Source organism: Mastigoproctus giganteus, chromosome 3 (genome assembly GCF_048544385.1).
Source record: "Mastigoproctus giganteus isolate SK-2022 chromosome 3, ASM4854438v1, whole genome shotgun sequence".
Classification (NCBI taxonomy): Eukaryota; Metazoa; Arthropoda; class Arachnida; order Uropygi; family Thelyphonidae; genus Mastigoproctus; species Mastigoproctus giganteus.
This window is the reverse complement of record NC_143577.1, coordinates 110005586-110028323: the sequence shown is the minus strand read 5'-3', so window position 1 is coordinate 110028323 and position 22738 is coordinate 110005586. Positions and strand designations below refer to the sequence as shown.

At 34.5% G+C, this 22738-nt stretch overlaps 1 protein-coding gene across 1 annotated transcript in view; it reads right to left on the bottom strand.

Annotated features, from left to right (window-relative positions):
* Positions 1–22738, bottom strand: part of LOC150088219 (trafficking protein particle complex subunit 3-like) — a 57533-nt gene that overhangs the window by 30705 nt on the left and 4090 nt on the right. The window contains exons 3-4 of the mRNA XM_090370633.1: positions 16066–16162; positions 2480–2662 (exon numbers count right to left, since the gene is read on the bottom strand). Coding sequence (XP_090226759.1) covers positions 2480–2662; positions 16066–16162 — 280 coding nt within the window. The remainder of the gene's footprint in view (positions 1–2479; positions 2663–16065; positions 16163–22738) is intronic.

The window sequence follows — 22738 nt, the reverse complement described above, 5'->3', positions numbered from 1 at the left end:
TAAATGAAAAACCACTCATACATGCAAATATGCCATGGAAATCTTAAGTACACCACACTTCAGGTTTCTGTAGCATAGGACTATAGCTTCTCAAATCCAGGCCAACAACAAAGTTTAGGAGTTAACTTTTTCATTCACCTTTTCTTGTGGCTTCCAACAAGATGAGACCTGGTGACAGAATTCTTGCTGTCTATTTGTATTTCTTTTTTGAATTGGATTGTATTTTACAAATTTCACACCTCCAAAAGTGTATGCTTTTGTCTCCAGAGGAGACAAAAGAGTTTCAGCATGCTCTGTGCACTTTAAGTGTTTTCCAAAATTTTCCTTCCAGTTCTAACACTAGTATCTTGCAATGTATAATATATAGAGTAGAATTTTGTTAAATATAAAGTTCAAGGGACCTAATTTTTGAGTTTTTTAATAACAACGTTCACAAAAAATGCCAAAACTTGATAATTTTATATGGTACATATTTATTAATATTAACTTGAGCTTTGTCTAACAATAATAATAAGAATATTTTGTTTAGATTTTGCCTTATTTATAAGAAAAGCATGAGAAAAGAAACAATATAATTAGTAACACAAACATTAAAAGTGGAATCAGTATTAATATGAGAGGAAATATGAACCAAATTAACTTTTAATAAATTAACTTAAAGAAAGAATCTAATTTCATTTGCATGCATATGTCTTATATGTATTCTTAAGTACAGTGTACATATTTTAACCTTTGCTTTCATCACTGGTAACAAAAAACATCATCAGTTTGGTGGTCAGCAACTCTTCTGGTGGAAAATCACCGAGTCTAAACTCACCAAATTCTTCAATATCCATACGAATATAATACAAATCCTTATATTTCTCTTCTACAAAAATTTGTATATTTCAGAATATCACATTGACTTGCTGGACCAAATAAATAAAATAAATTTATTTATTTTTTAACCAAAGCCATTGATGCAATACTTTACAAGAAGTAACACAATGAATGGCATCTAATACATTTCACTTTAACTGTAAACTGCTGAGAATCAAGTACGTTATCAGTATATTGGGGATCAAATACCTTTTTGGTAGGCTTTAAATGCTCTCTTGTCAATATAAATAATGCCTTGAATCAGTTGTTACATAAAACTAGTGATATCAGAAAGTAACGAATGAGACCAGAGCTGAAAAACATCTTCAGTCTTAGTATCTCAGCACTATACAATGATCTACAAAATGTTCCTTTTTTTTCCTGAAGCCATTTTCTATCCACTCTCAATAATCAAAGCTGAAAAGGTTTTACCTGTCAAGAAACTTCTGCTGGTCTCATAACTGCATGGAAGGTGATTAAAAGAAACATTAAAAAATCTTTGATGGAGAAAATTTTCCAATCACAAGTGGGTTCAGTTTTGTACTGCCATCTGCACTGCAGCATAACTGAATATTAAGGCTTTTTTCACTTAATTTGCCACCATTGCAAGACTTTCTTTGGATATCAAATTTTTTTTAGAAATAAATTAAACTTTAATTAATTAGGACTAGATGAAGTTTTATATTAACCATACAAAATAACATCATTTATTTCTCATGGAACAAAAATGGACTTCTTAATATATATTAACTTAATTTTGTAATAAACAGATGTTATATAGAAAAAGGCTACCCTTTAGCAGGGAAATGATCTGTGCTTTGTATAAATCAAATTTGTATTAACCACTGTACAATTAGATTTCCTACATATGTTACTTAACCTTTGCAAACATATTTCATATAAATGAGTCTAAGTTGTGTTGTTGTGCATGCACGATAGCTGTTCCACTGTTCTTAGTTTTTGAAGAGAATGGTGATATTATAACAGTGGTGCAAAGCATTACAAAAACATGTGGCAACAGTTCTTCAACTTCACAGAAAATGATTTCCTATATGCTAGTTTTATGTAACAAACTGGAGCAACATAAATATGTAACATATATAATGGATTTATTGTGTCAAAATATTATTTACAACAGATATAATGGGTATATTGTGTCAAAGGTTTGGTGAAAGGCTAGTTTTAAGAAATGGTACACTTCCCTTTCCTGGTATATAATCTGATATGGCTGAAGTCAATTGTTTTTTGCGGCAGTACTGAATAGCTTACATATTCAAAAGAAAAGCAAAATTCAGAAAAGCTGAAAAAAAAAAAAAAAAAATGGAAACAATTAGTGAAATTATGTTTCACTGATGTTTCACATTCAAGTAGGTCATTTTTCCTAAATGACTTCCTAGTTTTCCCCCACAAACAATTATGTAAAAAATAACTTCTATTCTAAAATTCTATTTTAATTTTATGTGAAATCTGAAATTTACAGCTAGATTTTATTTAATTTTATTACAAAATCAACTTGCAACATACTCCTAGTGAAGAGCATTTTACTCATCTAAAGCTACTCATAAATTAAATTAAAATACAACAATAGCTTAATTTTCTGATGAGTTAGAATTATAGTTACCATTTGAAGAGCTCCTTTAATGATCCCCACAAATATATTAGAGTACTGAAGATTACTATGGCCCTCTGGTAATTCAACAAATTCAGTTAAGGGGTTATTCTCAAATACTAAAGAAAATTCATCACCTGCTGGTCCCCAATTACTAATTACAGGACAAACACCCAAGTACATCTTGAAAGCTTCCTAAGTAGAAGGACAAAATAAATAGTATCATAGTATCTCAAAGAGGAGTATATGTGAGTATATATATATAATTATATAATATATAAGTTATAAATTATAATATATAATTTATAATTATATAAGTATAAACAGAACTACAGCAATTTCTTTATGGTGAAAGCATACCACAGCCATTCCCCAGCCTACGTAATACTTGACTTATGGAAATTCGACTTTACGTTAGTTTTAGCCGGCCAGTGGAAACTTAAAAAAAAAACGTGCAAATGTATTTTGCATCCCATACAAATAAATGGAGGTATTCTGAAAATATCGTAACAAGAACCTGATAACAAATCGTCTTTTTTTGGTAATTCGTTCCAAGACCTCAGAAGCTTAGTTATATATAACTAAGCTATTTTTATAATGGAAATACTTTATCATATGTTCTGTTACGAGAATCAATTTTGAACGCCTTTGTGATATTTTTATAAAGCACATTTCTGGAGGTCACTACCATAAAATAATAAAAACAATTTGCCCTTTGTGGTTTATTGGGCTTTTCTGTTAGTGCAATCTATTATAAACAGGTAGTAAACTCCATGTTATTTCATTTGCGATAATACTGATAACTGGAATTCTGTGGGTTTTTACACTATGGTATTATGGTGAAATGAATTCCCCTTCACTGAAATCTTCAATCATATAAGAAACACAAATAAATTTTCAGAATCTTCTCTTCATTCCTATTTACTTATTACAATGGTGAAGGGAAAGCGACCAACGGAAAGTGCAAGTGCTGGCAGTGTTAGGAAATGAAACAAAATTAATTTAGAAATGAAGATGATTAATTAAGAAGTACAAAGCAAGACAAAGTTTGTCATCTATTGCTCAGAATTATGTCTCACTGCTTCAACAGTGAATGATATTTCAAAGGAGAGGGCACATATAAAAGAACATGTTAAAGGATCAATGCATTTAAGATCAACAGTGATCACAAACAGCATTCAAGTGCTATATTGAAGATGGATGGAAAATCATATTCAGAAGCAAGTGCCCCGAGTCCAATGGCCATTCAAGCAAAAGCAAGAAGTACTTATGAAGATATTAAGGATAAGTACGGCAAACCCCAAGCCAAGTTCGTGGCAGCAATGGGTGGTTTAATAGGTTCAAGCATTGTGCTGGTTTCCAAAACATTAAAGTATGCTGTGAAGTCAGCAGTAAAGATTCTGCAGCAGCAGAGAAATTTTGTTATTTGGTTTTTTTTTTTTTTTTTTTTTTTTTAGGAGCATTAGCAACTAAGGCCATATTGACAAGATATGTGGTGGTCATTCCCTGACCTTTCCACATCCTCCGTATTTGGTGGTGACGGGCTCGAACCCCGGTCTAATCAAGAAGCGTGTGCTACGCACTGCTGCTCCTTCCCACCTGGCTACGGAGGCGCCCTAGAAATTTTGTGATGTGCTCGAAAAAACCCTACTAAATTTCCACAGCCCTCAACCTCTGCAGCGGCATACTTATCAGCTGTACACTTTGATTCTGGCAACGACGTTTGGAAGGTAAAACTTGTCGATGTCCCCTCTCTTTTTTTTTGCAATTTTATAATTTTGAAATTTTTGTAATTGCGCACTTTTGTAATTTTTCCTACGCATGAGATAAAAAAACTGAATAAATAATTCTATTTACATGTTCGCTGAACATTTCTTTTTTGCTTCAATCAAATTCAGCGAGCATGGCTGCAAAGTTCCACGGAACGCAACCCTAACGTAAGTAAGGGAGTGGCTGTACATGCTTTTGTAATAAAGTAATATTCTTTAGAATTAAATTATAATGCTATAAAAGTCTAAAACACTGATGGAGATGATATTTAGGTCCTACTTGTAAGTGAAGTGCATCATATTTCAGCAAAGCGAAGTCCAGTCATTCTGCAACAACAACACCTTCACACTGATGGGACTGTTAATAAACCTGGATATAACACCCATGTAAAAGGTCTAAAAATACTATGCTGGAAGTGACAACACATATGAATAGAAAACCCTCTGTGATACTAGTCCAGCAATGATAAACCTTTTCCAGACTGTGTACCAAAAATAAGCAAAAATAGAACTATATCAATTTTTGCATGCCATAGGGAAAAAAAAAAAAAATACTGACTAAATTATTAAATAGTCTTTAATGATATTATAAAAATGTAACAATACTTGAAAGTTTCTAATGAGAAATGTGTTACTACATAATTTGTCATATAGTTATACTTAGTTTTCACAGCTAAATGTGATGGTGAGACCTTAAAACATTCTCTTCAAAAAATTTTTTATTCCCTTCTTGCAATATAAACTACTTATGAATGGCAGCATACCCATGTATTTTCCAATGGGTTTAGCATCACTGCACCAGACAATATTAGGTGCTCATCTCCAGGCTCGATCTGTTAAGCAAAGTAAAGTTATTACTTTGCTTAGCAAAGCTTGAAGTGGCCATAACTACATTTCATTTCTATATCAAAGTTCTGGAATCACCCCATCTATTTTTCTATTGGTTTAGCATCACTGCACCAGACAATATTAGGTGCCTCATCTCCAGGCTCCATCTATTAAGCAAAGTAAAGTTATTACTTTGCTTAGCAGAAGCTTGAAGTGGCCATAACCACATTTCATTTCTATATCAAGGTTCTGGAATCACCCCATCTATTCTATCATAAGGTATGAGTCATCTTTTGAAATTATGTTGAATAGCATGGGAAAACTGAATATTTCTTACTTTCAAGAGCATATCTTTAAAACAGTTTTTGCAGGCTGGCTTATGCTTCTACTCTATCAACTGTAACTGGAGGGAGAGTAGCATGTTTGCAGTGGGGGGGGGGGAGGTGAAGAAAACATTATGTTAAGGAGTTAGGTCTACCTAGCAATGTGTATAATATTCATACATTTTCCTCCACTGAACTTTTACCTCATTTTAATCAATGCATCATAAATAGTCAAACTAATAGAATAAACTTATCTGCAAAAAGAACTAAACCTCAAAAATATTCCTAATTCACAAATATATATGGCCTCAGTTCTTATCTCAATGATGTCCATTTCCATTTACAATCTTTCACGCCCTACTCACTTTTTCTTATAAAATATTAATTTTCTGTTGTGTCAACCACTAGTCATCTTATTATCTGAAAATTCTTTATGATTCACTCCATCAGTTTCAAAGGTGATACCAACGTATATAGCAGGCCCTCATTATAACGTCGTTCGCTCTACACTCATTCGCTATAACGCTGTTCTTATATTATAACCCGTATCTCACTCTAACGCTGTCACAACTCACTATAACGCTCTTTTACCAGAATACAGATTGAAATTTTTCCACCCTCAGTGAAATTTTCTCACACACTAATTTAATTGCAGTATGGTGACTTGTTACATAGTTCCAAGATCAACATTTTAAAAAATGATCAAGTATATTGCTTGTAATATTTGCATTATATGCATTTATCCAAAATCTAGTCATCACTTGGTACAGTGTTAGACATCGTAACGGACAATTTACTTGAACATTATATTATAATTAATGCAACACAGTTACATTTTCGAAGATTAATAACGGCAGATAAGAATTAAAAAGCAACAACGTCTGGATGCGGTACGAAGCCTACTAAGGTAAGAAAAAGACTGAATTTGAAAATTAAAGTATATGTTTTGAAGCGAATCGATTCCATTCAACAACAAGTGAATGTGTTCAATAATTTAGGACTGGCAAGTTCAACTGTAAGAACAATTATAAAAAATAAAGAATTAATTTTAGAGCGGTAAAGACAGCTGTTTCACTGCAAGGAACTAAATTGGTAATGGCTAGGCCGACTATTATAATTGATATGAAGAGACTTTTTTATTGAAGATAATATCTAACGCACAATTCCGTTAAGTTAAATATTATTAAAGAAAAAGCCATTAGCCTATATGATGATCTGAAAAAAGCTCATCTTAAAAAAAATGTGGAACCATTTAAAGCTAGTAAGGGTTGGTTCAATAGATTTAAAATCCAGGGAGAAGCCACAAGTGCAGATCAAGGAGCCGAAACTTTCAAAAAAGAACTTCTAAAAATTATTGAAGAGGGGTTTTCACTCTGTAATTTGATTTTTATTATTTTTTTTATACAGCTGCCGTTGCCGAGTAGTCAGGCACGCAGATGCATAAGTACACGTGCCTTGATTGACCAAGGTTCTCAACAAGTTTTTAACATAAATGAAACAGGACTTTTTTGGAAACGAATGCCTAAAAGCAATTTCATATCGAAAGAATAAAAAAAAGCATGCCAGGTTTCGAAGCAGCAAAGATCGGTTGACTTTATTGTTGGGTGGTAATGCTGCAGGGGATTTTAAAGTAAAACCCCTTTTAGTTTACTAGGAAGAGGACTATCGGATTAATAAATTCATGACTTTTAATTAGCATTTTAAGTTTAATTTTGATACGTAATGTAGTTACTTATCACATAATTATATACATATATAATGGAGAATATTTTATATGTACAAATTTTTAATATTAAATATTTTGACCAGCATTTGTGCTTCTTTTCACTACCATTTATTATTGATTAGGAAATATTCTATGGCATAGACCACAACTCACAAATACATAGGTTACATTATGGGAATATGGAGCTCGCTTAGCGTGCATTCACTTAGCGCTCTGTGTTTTGGGAACGAATTATCAGCGTTAAGCAGGGGTCATCTGTAGGTCTACTCTGATACTCTTTTTGAGAGATTTGCTAATCAAAGTTTTCTCTTTTAATCTCCTTTCGTTTAAAATTTTTGCCCCTTCTGTCAATTAATTTGTTGTCTCTATCTTTCTCTTAATTCTACAAATCACTGGAATTTTTTTAATTTTTTTTTATGCGGCTGCCGTAGCCGAGTAATCAGGCACGTGAATGCATAAATACACGTGCCTTGATTGACTGGGGACTGCTAAATACGGTGCTGTTTCTTATATTCTGTCTATTCTTGTGAAAACAATGAACTGTAGCTCATTGTGTCTTGTCAATAATATACAGGAATTTTGCTAGTAGGGATAAGGAGGTGATTATCCCTTTGTATAAGGCAATGGTCAGGCTGCACCTTAAGTACTGCATACAGGTCTGGAGGCCTCATTTTAGGTAGGATGTAGAGTTGCTAGAACAAGTACAGAGATGGCCAACAAGACTGGTGAGGGGAATAAAGGGATCTTCTTACCAAGAAATGCTTAATTTCTGAAAATTGCAGAAGCTGGAGGCTAGGGACCTGCAAGGTGATCTGACTGAGGTGTATAAGGCCTTGAATGGTTTGAGAAGGCTCAATGCTGATGGGATTCTTCCTTTTGCTCAGATTACATACCTGAAGGGGCATAAATTCATATTGTGGAAAGACGTAGAATAGATGTGCAGAAATTTGCCTTTAGCCAGTAGGTAGTTGACTGCTGGAACAAACTTCCATCTGTCGTTGTGGAAACTGACAGCTTAAATAAATTGAAGGAAGAACTGGACAAACCTTTAGAGCAAACGGATGTGTGAAATGGGATTTTTTTTTTTTTTTTTTTTTTTGCCTGATCACAAAAAAGACCTGCAGGTAATTGTGCAGCCAGATATGAAGTTTTCTGAGCAGTGCAGACAGACTGGCAGAGCAGGTCATCGTGTCTTGCTTTCTTGCATCATATGCCTCTGCTAATGCTAATGCAAATGGACAAAGTTTACAGTAAGGATATCTCACAACAAAACTTCATGATGCTTTATTCTCCAATGAAACCTCTGTCCCATGGCCATTCTCAGACTCATATCATATGACATTAGAAGAATGCAGCGGGATGAACTGCATAATTCATATTTCTCTTTCCCTTGGTAAACTACTGTTTCAAATCTTCTGATCTCAATATTTTGCCCAGAACGTATAAGCAAAATTATTCTTGTACGGCCAAAATCCATCATTCCACTCCAAATTCTTCTCTGTGGTTTTCTAAAAAAGTACATAAAGGCTGTTCTGCATAAGAACATAATATATTCAACCGGTTTGGATCCAGATCTTCAGCTTCATTTTTCTCCCTGCACTGAAGGGAGAAAATACCAGTGCTTCTTGTCCAAATGGTAGTCAAGCCACTGACCTATTGCTAAAGCTACTGGCCACAAATTGTGTCCATTCATACTTCCACCTCTATAGCTCTTCACATGAAGATGGAACAGCACCATGTAAAGATATAGTTGACTTATTAGTATCTTACTTTTCCTCTGACTCCTCCATTGACAATCTAGGTAAATCTCCTGCTGCCATACCTAACACATTCCATTTAACCCTTGATTTTTCTAACAGAAAAACATTTTTAAAAAAACCATGAACAGCCTTCATGCTGAGAAGTCTTCAGGTACTGATGGCCTTTCTTCACTTTATCTTCAGCACTTTGTGGGGATCACTGGAGATGGTCCTGCAGGCCTGGGTTACCCCAAGAATCAAGCATCTTCTTATAACTACATTTTTAATCTTGAAACCCCGAGTACTACAGGCATATACTGCTCGCAGCACAAAGCACAAATATACATTTATAAAGATTAACAAGAGATCTCCTGCCCTTAATCCTCGTTAAACTTTCACTATTCTTCTAATTTGAGAATATATACTTTGTATTTTCTCCTTAATGTGCCTAACAGAGCACAAAAAAAAATGAGTCTTTCATTGAAAAGTATGCTTAGGTGCCTGACCTAGGAGGCATATGAAATAGGACTTTGAAAAATCCACCCACTCTTATTTTATTTATTTATTTTTTTCGAAGTACAACAAAACCTCTCTATAGTGGACACCACTGGGTCAGAAGAAAGTGCCCACTTTACAGAGTGGAGTGTAGCCAGTTTTAATAATTTGTAAAAATGAAATTTGCTGCAACTGTGTGCTTACTCAGTTTTTTTATCATTATCATTGTTCACATGTGTTTCAATTAACTCTTAATAAATAACATAACTTTTAATCAAAATTAATATTAATGGCTTCGTTTACAGCATTTCATTTTCATTATGGATTATTATATATCACTTACTAGTTTATGTCTATATTCATCAGTTAGAATTCTTTTAATGAAATAGGATACTGTCCCTCCTTTAATGGATCAAAATCCCCAACCCTTTAAATTTTTGCATCAGTCCTGCTGCAAACAGCAAGAAATTTCATTTCTTATAAAATTAGCATGCACAGTCAAACATGCATTAGAAAAACCAGTGTTCCAAAGGAAAATCTGCATACAAAAACAAACCTTGAATGTAAATACTTAAAAAAATGACTACCATTTCTAACTGCCAAGTGAAAGTGGTATGTAACAACATGGCAAAATTGTTGCTAGTGCAGTTAGCAAAGTAATGCCAAGCATCAGCGTTTTTATGGAATATACCACAATATCAAATGTACAGGGTATCTACAAACCTCATTTACAAAACTAAAATGTTACTGCATGAATAGGATACATGAAACCATTTTTTCTTGGAAATGGTTTCAAATCTGAAACCATTTCCAAGTGACAGAGAATATTTTCAAGATTTCTTCACTAATCAGAAAATGTGCATTCTGCAATACATAGCAGCATAATTGTACAACTGTAATCATGAAGAAATTTACCAACAAAATTCCATCCTCTTGATTTTGTCATTGTTCAATGACTTCTGTATGAGCTGTTTTTTTTTTATTTGTTTTTTTATTTCTTTACGAGCATTAGCAACTAAGGCCGTATTGCTCTGGGGATATGAGGTGGTCATTCCCTGACCTTTCCGCATCCTCCGTATTTGGTAGTCACGGGCTCGAACCATATGAGCTGTAATTTGTATGGTTTCATCCTTAGATGGCAATGTAATAAACATTTTTAAAATATATATTTTATTCGTACCGGAGCAACATATAAAATACCACAACAACCACAAAAAAAAAAAAACCACAACTGTTTTTTTTTTTTTTTATCCGTTGCTCCCGTACGACTAAAATACATATTTTAAAAATGAATCACAGAAGAGAGGCTCTTTCCAATTCAATGTAAACACGTTACGAACTGTTGATATTGACACATTAAGCTCAGGATTCATGTCATATAGATTTCCCTGGGCTTTACATAAAATTTTCTTGAACCAGTAGTGCTGCACTCTTTGATACATCCTGTATTTGCAGATGTAGAAAGTGATGCTTGTGTACATCCTGTATTTGCAGATGTAGAAAGTTCTCATGGGTTACTGGTGAAAATCATCTATGCAGTCCATAAGTAGAGATTTTTTCTTTTTCTTTCTTTCTTTTTTTTTTTTTTTGTTGAAAGGAATGTATTATAGCTCTATTCTCACACTTTTTTTTTTTTTTATTTTTTATTCTGAAACAGCATTTCTCAATTTGGCAATTATATTGCCTTGCTAAGTCATGGACAACACCAGAACTACATCAGACAATTCAAATAAGTTTGTAAATACAGTAAACCCCCGCTATTCGCGGGGGTTACGTTCCTGAGAAATGCCGCGAATACCGAAAACGCGAATACTGAGTTATGGTTCCCATGGTAATAAAGGGGTTCCGTTCCAAAGTATGAAATATATAAAAAAAACTAGTCTAAAATTTTGTCTATGTATGTATCATATGTAACTTCATAATATGACTATGTACACAGACAGTACATAGTGAAAAATCGAAATGAAAATAAGAAACAATTTAATATTAAATGTAATATTTATTAGAAATTTCAAACCAGCGCCTTTGCTAGCTAAAAAACTTATCCCGCCAGTGCTATCAAGTTTCGTTAAAGTGTTGATAAAGGAGTTTTGCCTTTTCACGAATGATGAGTGAACTTAATGGAATTTTATTTTGAGTTCGGTCTTCTTTGATATTTTCATCCACTTCTTTGATATTTCTATCCACAGATTTAAAGCCTTTTCCATTTTTTCTAATTTAACATCACGAGTTACAGAGCAAATTTTTGAAGCAATTAGCATGTTTTCACGGACACTACGGCGGATTTTTTCTTCCGATTTCTTGATTGATCGTACCGTTGACTCACTGATTTTATAATGTTTTGCCACTGAGGAGACATTTTCACCATTAGAAATTTTATCTAATAACTCAATTTTATTCGCTAATGTCATCACCTTCTTTGATATTTTCACATTTCCCTTGTTATTCGTAGCCATATTTTTGTACGGGTTAGAAAGAACTTGTCTACAATAAAGTCACTTTGTTCCGTTAACACACTCGAAAAAGTCTGTTTTACACTACAAAACGGTAGATTTATCACTTTTGTAAGCATATCAATTTACAAATTTATTCAATTTATAAGCATATAAATTAAAACAAACGACGAAACCTTCCATGACAAGCGCATAACACATACTGAACAAGGATTAGCGAGAAACATCCACGGTCACGATTTTGTCACCCCTCTCCCCCCACCCACTGAGCGCTGTTTTGACCGGGGAAGATAATTTTAGCCACGCTCATGTTTTTTATGGCGGAAAATGTTCACGGCGCTTTAAAATTCACATTTTTTTAGGTTTCATTTTATATTAAATCAGCGACCACGAATACGCGAACCCGCAAATACAGATACCGCAAATAGCGGGGGTTTACTGTATTCCTTAGCAGCAGTTATGAGCATATTAAGGACATCTGCCATCTACTCTATGAGTAATCCACAGATATTGCAAGTCTAATTAATATTACTGTAATGAATTTTCACTTGCCTTCATTGCAAGTGCCCAGTGACCAACAAAAATGCATATCCGTATCAATTACCACTGAAAGTGTCCTGTCCAGGGAGACTGAAAATACCAAAACGACAACTATTCACTCTTGGCAATACTTTACTTCTAAACAACTATTCACTCTGTACAATACATGAAATCCACCTACCATGGAATATTGTTTCCTCATCTGGGCTAGTGCTCCTAAAATCTCTCTCACACTTCTAGACTCCATTCAAAAGAGGGCAGTCAACCGGTGAAAATTATCTATGCAGTCCATAAGTAGAGGTTTTTTCTTTTTTTTTTTTTTTTTTTTTTTTTGTTGAAAGGAATGTATTATAGCTCTATTCTCACACTTTTTTTTATTCTGAAACAGCATTTCTCAATTTGGCAATTATATTGCCTTGCTAAGTGATGGACAACACCAGAACTACATCAGACAATTCAAATAAGTTTGTAGATATTCCTTTAATTAATGATAAAATAAAATAAAATAAATAAAAAATATTCCTTTAATTAATTAATGATCTATCTCTTACAAAGTCTCTCCACTCTATCTCACGGATGTTCTATTTCTGTAACATGCTTTTTCCATAGAGATTTCCATTTCTATTACATACTTTTTCCATAGAGATTTCCATTTCTATTACATTCTTTTTCCATAGAGATTTCCAGATGTTCTTCTGAATTGGCTTCTGAAATTCCCCCTCTCTTTTCCAAACCAGTCCAAACATGTGCTGCAATCAGTCAACATCCATTTACCGTCCAGCTTGAAACTCACAAAACTACCTTTTCTTCCTCATTTATCCTTCAACTTTAGCTTTCTGGAACAACCTTCTTTTCACATGCATTTCCTGAAAATTACACTTTACAGAAATTCAATTCTCTTACAAAGTCAATAAATATCTTCTGTCTTCCCAATTTTCAACCCACACATGGTACTAAGTACTATACAGGGTGTTTCAAAAGTGATGGTCAATAATTTAAAGGTGAACTGTACAGACTACAATATGCAAAAAAAAAAACCTAGTAAACACGGGTCCTTAAGTCTGTTTGTTTATTATTTGGTTTTTAGGAGCATTAGCAATTAAGGCCATATTGCTCCGGGATATGCGGTGGTCATTCCCTGACCTTTCCACATCCTCCGTATTTGGTGGCGATGGGCTTGAACCCCGGTCTAATCAAGAAGCGTGTGCTACGCACTGCTGCTACTTCCCACCTGGATACGGAGGCACTCTGGTCCTTAAGTGAATTGTTTTCAAGATATTGCACATTTCTAGGTGGGATCCACCACTGACAAGGTGAACTGTACAGAGTTGGGATCCACTACTGACTTGTTTGTTTAGGTTGTGGATCCCAACTAGGTTATGCTCATTCTCTCCATTTCTCCTCTCTCAATGCTCTGAGACGTAGCAGGCATACTAATACTTGTCAAAGGATGGTCAACATGGAAAGAGGTTACAGCAACGAAGAGTATGCGGACATGCACTTCATCTATGGTAAAGCCAAGGCAGTGCACTCCAAGCTGCAAGTTTGTACCACGAAGCATTTCCCCGCTGAAGGCAGCCCAACAGGAGCACATTCATCAGGGTACATGAACGCCTTAGAGAACATCGGCACTTTGCACATGTAGTACGAACAGGTAGGCCCAGAAGCATAACACCTGATGTTGAGGAAAGGGTATTAGAAAGAACATCCTGTAATATGTAGCATCTGTAAAATCCTGTGGTGTTGAAACCAAAAAGTAAAAATGTATTATCTTATACTTATACTTTGACAAGTATAAGTATTATGTTTAATAAAAACCACCCTTAGAAAAGGATTCACAGCTTTTTGCTAAACTAGTGCTCCCATAGTCAGTGGCGGATCTTAACAGAAAATGTGCATTATCTCAAAAACAGTTCATTTGCGGCCCGATGTTCACTGGGATTTTTTTGCTTGTTTTAGTTTGTACTTTCCACCTTTAAATTACTGACCATCATTTTGAAACACCCTGTAGGTTCCAATACCTTTCACATTTGGAGTTTTCTTAAAAAAAAATAAATAAAGTGTCCATGTGTACATTAGAGATATCCATATCGGAGGTCACCTAACATGCAATTTTTAATAACTCTGGCCAGGATCCAGGCCTCAGTGTCTGCAACATGAGATGTACCTTACAGAGAGGTATCCACTAAGGGAGGTTTCACTATACTTTGAAAAAAATAAAATAAACAAATAAGAGGGAAGTCCTTTCATTTATATTGTCATCTTTATGTATAATTAAAATATTTGTTTCAATTTATGCTTCAATTTATGCAGCCTTTCCCCTTTACTATCATTGATCATTAATAAACACTGTTTACTTCTGAGTTTTGTGAAAGTAGACAGATGACAGCGTGGTAATACCTGGCTTATTAGCCAATAGCATCTGTTTAATCTTGTAATTTCTTTTCATAGGTCCTATTCTTTTGTATTCAAAGATTTTTAAGTGGTAACTTCATCCGATATAGTTGTTGGTGTTAGCCACATTATAGTTACTCAAACGGGAGATGAATTTCAGAAGTTACTCAATCCAGGATCTCTCATTCATTCTTTTTAAGGAGAAACTCTTACTCAATTATTTATTTACTCTTACTTATATATGCTTTTCTAAAAGATGCTGAACTCCTGAAGAGACATGACTGTCCTTGTCAGATCTAGGTTACAAGGAAAGTCTTGGGATTTTAATAATAGCTCCTCTGTCCTCAAAAATATACTCTTATGCTGTTTTGAGAAATACATTTACTCAACATTTCCCTAAGAAATTAAAACCTTGCATGCAGACCACGGCAAAACAGCCTTTAGAGATATGGCCTTTTACAGCATCTCAGAAGGCCACATTTCAACTTAAAAGCATCCAGGAGGATATACTTCATTGACGCTTATAAAATTTTCTTCAATATCAATAAATAATAGGTGAAGACAACTATTCCTCCCCAATGGGTATGCTGTTGTCTAACAAATTTACCATTCAATCATCTCTTTCCATTCTCCCCTCTGTTTATTTCCCCTAACTTACTCCTGTGTTTCTCACACTATCTTTACTTTCACCACTCCCTCTCCTGAACCATGATATCCACATCCAGCAATTTCAACCAAGAACAAACAATAAAGGAAACCCTCAAAAGACAAATCCCCGGAAATCTGCAGGCCTGCTAGAATTGCAGAAAAACAGAAAACAGGCTCCTTCTTAGAACATTCCATTGATGCCCTTGACAGCTCTACAGATACTGCTGATGCCCTTGACAACTTTACAGATTCCACTGATGCCCAGCCTTCAACAAGCCTCAACCGTAGGCATTAACCTTTGTTTCACAGCAGGCCTTCAATGCTCCATCTTGTTCTACCCAAGTATAATAAAAAAGTTACACTACATTTTAGTGAGTTTTGCATCTCATTTAATGCTTTTGACCATGTTTAAGTTTAAATATTCCCCTAGTAACAATGATGTAATTGTATATACTAAGTTTCTTGCTACTTAAGAGGTCCTCAAGGCAGGGGTATATAACAGCTTTTCAAAATGTTTTTATGAATACTGTATCTAAATATTACAAAAAGTCATTAAATATTTTGACACGCTGTAGCAAAGTGCATTTTTGAAGAGATAAAGGACAGAGATGTAGAAATTTAAAAATCATTTATCTTTCCATTGTTTCATTTAATTTTGATTGTTACAAATATCATATCATTACCTGAATTTTAAGTGCTGTATCTCTGAAGTCATAACACTTGCCAAGATTAGTACGTCCTAAATAATCCTCTATTAATCTGAGACCAATGCTGTAACCACTGAAAATTAAAATGTTAAGTGCATTTAATACTATATTAATGAATTAAAATTGATATCAATAGAACTCAGATAAGAAGTTTTCCAAGGGAGTGGAGGTTTAGAACTCACAAGGGAAAACTTTTAGAAGGGAAAATGACCTAAGGGTATGAAATATTAACTACATAACTAAAAATGAAAAGATATGCAAACAAAAGTTAAAGATCATTTTAAGAATTATTTCAGAATTTATAAATATTTTACTCTGCCTATGGGAAACATTTTTAAACTGAGAATTTCTAATTGCTTAATGTTCTGTTCATCAAACTCATTACCACGCCGGAAGAATGAGCTCCTTTGGAGTTTAAACATACAACAATTACAATGAGACAGAGCAAAAATCCACTCAGTAATTCAGAACTGTGCACAACCATCAGAACTTAATGCTTAATGTGGTCAATGTATCCAATTATGGATATTGATGAAAACAAGTGCAATATGTCACTTCCATTATATCAAAATGTTTATACTAAAAAGGTTTTAGCACCGAAAGCCTCTAACAACGAAAAATTCACTAATCAAACATTTTAGTTTGTAGTAAATCACCAGAGTAGGTGAGTTTGAGTTTTGATTGAGTTTTTTTTGGCGCATCAGCAGCTATGGCTATAATGCGCCCACCAGAGTAGGTGAAATGGCATATTGTTTTTGCTATATCTCATATTGTGAATACCTTCACAACCAGTTTCCCTGATGTTGAACTACCTTTGACAGTAGATTCTTGAATAGGCAACACTTCACCAGTGGATTCTCGGCAGATAGAAGCACCCCTGGGTGGAAGTATCCACCGAGAATAAGTAACATCAGTTTTCTCCAGTGGCAAAGCGTTGCTTATTGGAGGTAGTGCAATATCGGGGCAACTTGTTGTGAAGGTATTCACAATATGAGATGTAAAAAATTATGCCATTTAACCTACTTCGGTGATTTACTACAAACTAAAATGATGCTGTGCACTAACTTGTTCGATTACCAAAATGTTTATATTGCTTTATATTTTTTTAATATAAAAATAAAGAATTTCTATATTTAAAAATATATTAAGCGGGAAAACATCATTATAATAATACACTATGTGTATTCTTTATGCTTTTTATGCAGGAAAGCTTTTTACTCAGGAAACTTCTTACACAGGAAAATAATACATTACAATATTTAGAGTTGAAATTGGGAATTAAGAAACCAAACCTAGTACAGGGGAAAACTTCTTATGGGGGAATTTCTTATCTGAGTTCTACTGTATATATTTTTTTAACCAAAATGCCTAAAAAGAATATCTACAACTTTATAAAATATATTGACAAATGGCCATGAATGAAGGAATTATATATAACATGTTATGGCTAAATGGCAATGTACTGTTTGGGTGTGCAATATGCAGCTCGGAGTAATTTTTAAAATTAGCCTGTTTATGAGCTTAGTATTTGAGCACTCTTCGAGTAATGTTGAACAAGATGTCTACAATACAGTGGCTAAGACTTCCTAGATGTTTTTACTTACAGTTTTCTACATTGCTGAAACTGCAAAGTAAGTCACTATAACACCAAGCCTGTATTAGCTTTCATACTGGCCAATACCATCTCACTACTTCCAGCTGCAGGTCAAGCAGCTGTGCTGTGTGTTAGTGCTTGCAGTCAGTTGATCTTAATAAAACATGTTCTTTACAACTCTTACCTATTTATATACCAGGTTAGTTCATGTGACTCTTCCATAGCGAGCTGAATGATAATTACTGTGACATTAAACATGTAAAAATTGTTTACTGAAATTCTTGAACACAAGACAATTTAATACAAAGAAATCTGATTTGTTTAGTTCCAATGAGTTTATATATTTTGGTAATTTCCACTAATGCTGCCTCTTAATATTTCCTTTTTTAATACTGTTAATTCTACTCGCTAATATTAGTTTTAAAGTCATAAATTTAGCTTCAATCAATTCAATACATTTAAACACTTACAGATTTATAACAACGGAAAGAATTGGCTCACAACATAAATCTTATGCATTGTGTGGAGGTAGAACAGAAGCCTTAACAATATTATGTTTTAACAGAACATCAATATCTTGTAACAATCTTCTGCAGTTGCAGTAGTTTCTACACAGTTGTAAAATATACATGCCCTTCCTAACACTAATGAGTAAAGTATACCAGAAAAACATTTAGTTTAACAAATTAAATTTTTTTTTGTATTCTCAACCTTCTTATGACATACATATTCTGAATAATGTTAGGCCTAATATGCTAATGAAAGCAAGTTACCTGGAACTTTTTCACAAATTTTCAGGTGTATAACATTCTGTAGCTAGTGCCTGCAATAGTGTACATAAACTTGCAAACACAGCAGAAAATCTATATGATTATTCCTCCTGCATACCTAAACACACTGGGTATGATTCTGCTGGATGATAGTTGTTTTGAATTTTTTGGGTGACATGGAGTTTTTCTGATGCCATTCCATGCTGGTCTGTTCTGACTCAGGAGTGGAGTGGAGTAGAACACCCATGTGTCATCATAAGTCAATATTCAATGATGGAATGTCCCACTCCTCCAACTCAAACTATGCAAATGATCTGTGTACCCAGCAAAATACACTGTGCCTTCTGGTTGAATGTGAACATCTTTAACCTCATGCATCCACTTTTTTTTCAACAAGGAAGTGACAACAAAGAATTGCAAATTGTCCCCCTCATTTGAAATATTCAGTATTTAGAGTATTTATTTTAAAAAAGTTACTTACAACATAAATATGCACTTAGCATGGGATTTCCCATATTAAAGGTAAAGCCAGTTTCTTGTTAAACATACTGGTTTAGAAACATTTCATTTCTATCATTATTGTTGCTGATTGTAAGAATGAAATAAATCACATAAATGAAGGCAGGTCATCTATAAAAAAATATATATTAAACGATTATACAGGGTGTCTCAAAAATATTGGTACAAACGTTTAGGGGAGGTAGGTACCATCTAAAGGAATGTGAATCGCATAGGAACCCATAACTGGAAACATCACGGGAAAGTAGTAGCAGAGGCACAAGAAGCAGAAATGACACAAGACGGTAATTAGTGGCAAACATTTATTTGACATAATATTAACAATGGAGTATGAGATGGATGCATTTCATGATGTTACAACAGATGCTCGAAGGTTCCACCATGAGACGCGATGCATGCGTGACACCAACGCAGCATGGATTGGTGGACACGGTTGAACACACCTGGAGTTTCTTTGACAGTAGCAGCAGCGCAGACAAGTCTCGCCACGAGATCCATTTCCATCTCCACAGGCGATTCATACACGATAGATTTGAGGGTCCACCACAGAAATAAATCAAGGCTCGATAAATCAGGTGAGCGTGGGGCCATGCAACGGGTTCACCAAGGCCAATCCATCGATGCCCAAAACGCCTGTTCAAATGGTCACAAACACACCTTCCATAGTGGGCAGGTGCTCTGTCATGTTGAAACCAAATGTTGCATCTCACATTTGCTGGAACATTGCCAAGTAACCCTGATAGAACTTGTTCAAGAAAGATCCAATATTTAGCAGAGTTCATATGAGATGGTAACAGGTATGGGCCGACTAAGCAGTCACCGACCATACCTGCCCACACATTTATTGCGAAGCGATGTTGTGCCACATGGGGGCGCACACCGTGTGGGTTATCGTGATCCCACACATGAGCATTGTGCTGACTGAATAAGCCTTCCCGAGTGAAATAAGCCTCATCCGTGAACAAAACATAGGCAGGAAAATTGAAGTCCTGAACACTTTCTTGGAGAAACCACTGCACAAAAGCCACACATGCAGGATGATCTTGGGGGAGCAGTAACTGAACCCTTTGGAGATGAAAGGAGTGTAAGGAATTGTCGTACCAGACATGCTGTATGCTGCAACGAGACACTCCTAAGGCAGAGGCAACGGCACATGTGCTGGTGGTAGGATTATTCTGGATGGCATTCAACACACTTTCTTCCATGGCGAGAGTTCGCGTTGAATGTAGTCTGCCCGCACTAATCCTGTTACCTCTAAATGACCCATAATCGCACAAATTTTGATACACACACACAAACAAATGATGGTCTGGTACATGTCTGTCTGGGAAGCGTTCTCCATAAATTCGTTGAGCGGCTCGTCCATTGCCCTCTGCAAATCCATACACTAGGTGCATGTCTGCCAGCTCACAGTTCATATATTGATGCATGCTCTTCGTGCAGCGACTACTGCTTGAATGAGTAAACCAGAAATTTTCCCTCTTGCGAACTGATGAACAGCGCCATCTACCGACTTACGGCGAAGTTTCCGGTTATGGTTTCCCATGCGATTCACATTCCTTTAGATGTTACCTATCTCCCCTAAACGTTTGTACCAATATTTTTGAGTCACCCTGTATTTAGCATTCAGATTACAAAGTTCACAAGAAACAAGTATCAACTCTTTCAAATAACACAAAAATAGCATTCCTATACAGAAGGTAAGTTTCATTCTTAACTCTGAGTGGCCAAAACTAACTCAATGTTTATACTAACATGTACTTTAAAACTTCCAAGTGTAATACAGTGAGTTATCAGTAAATCTGACAAATAAATACAGTTTAGAGACATATGATCCTTCAAAAGGGAAAACTGTAAACATTTAATTCTCTCTCTCATTGTATATTAAGTTTTTATTTTTTTTAAATGGTGGCCCACCGTTAATTTTATATTAAGAATCTCTTTTAAATTAGCAGTTTGATACAATACACACTTTCAAAAAAGATAAAAATATTCTCTCCTACCTTTATATTCTGCAAATCAGACATGAAAAATGGACAAGATTACCAATATTAGATACTAACTGTGAACAAGAATTGGCTTCCACATCAGCTGGGGAAATTATGTTTCCTTTTAAACAAATGTTCTCTTTTCTCTGTAAACTATATTTATCCAAACAAAATTGCTGCTTATTATCAAGCAATAAATTCATCTAAAGAAATATTCCTCGAAGCAACTTTCACGAAACTTTTCCTTCTTGTAATTTTACAATTACAAGAGAATGATAAAACTTTTATTTTATATCTATCATTTTTTTCAAAAGAAAGGCAATGTAAAATTATTTCTTTTCTCCATTAAAAACTTACCCATTTTAACTAGAACAGTTTCACTTTCAGTTTTAAAAGCTCCATTACATTCTCTTCTTTTTAACAGTTGCTCAATTCACGTGCATGCAAAACAATCACATGCGTGCAAATTCACATTCATTCAATGCATATTGTTGAATGTGTATTAATGGAACACGAGAAAAATACTCAATAAATGAAAAACTCAAGTATTTATACATTTTAAAGTTAACAAACAAGGTAAAAATAAATATATATTTATAATATATAAAATTATAAATATATAAAAATATATATTTATAATATATAAAATTATAAATATATAAAAATATATATTTATAATTATACTCTGACAACAATGGTATGTCAGAGTACAGTAGTACACTTTGACATACTATGCACATAACCACAATAGAATTTCAGCAGGTTTCAGCTTTTGTTTCACCAAAACTATGATAATACATCAATACTCAATGACATGCTTGAAACTACTGTGCATTGTTTTTCATATATAGATGCTGGACTCGTGACCACATATCAGAAAGTGAGAGCAATTTTTCCAAGACCAAGAAATGAAAACCATTTCATCATACTGATATTAGTATATGTAAAAAAAAGAAAAAAAAAAAAGAGAGTCCAGAACAACCTGGAAATAAGATTGGAGGCATATGGAAAATGAAGCACTTCAGCCCGCATAAGGTAAAATGTATAATTTCTTAAAGGAATCATATATGATTCTCAGAATTTCATGGAGATTTCACTAAAAGAGTAGTATCTTCTGTACCAGTCTTCCAGTGAGTGTGCTACTGCTGTCCTTATACATCATCTACTTTTCACACTAAGCCATAGACAGCACTGTCACTGGAGAAGTGGTACATAAAGTATACCATGATACATCTGAGAATTTTGTGCATTCCCTTTAAGAAATAAAACATAAATGACAGATTTTACTCTGGGCATACTAAAGTGTTTAATTTTCCACTTGGCTCCATTTCACTTTACCTGCTCAGCATGGAACTAAAAGGGCAATTTACAATCTTGAACCACCATTATATAGGTCTATACAGTATCCTCCATATTCTCTGAGCAGCATAATAGCCCCCTCCCTTCCAAAATGCAGATTTTGGATTTAAAATAATTTTATGCACATATTTAAAAATTTTAACCATCTCATTCAGTCCTATGAAGGTGGTACCAGCCAAAAGGTTTGGTATATGCCATCTGGAACTACTATTCTTCTAGCATGGAGTCATATAAACATACTTGTTACCCATTAAAAGTTTGGTTCTTTAAAAAATTGTTTTTGCACCATTAACTTAGGAGCCTGTGCCATACTCCAGGGGCTCACATCTTGTGGGCACCTCTGCAGCCAGATGGGAAGGAGCAGCAGTGCGTCGCACACGCTTCTTGATTAGACCGGGGTTTGAGCCCGTCACCACCAA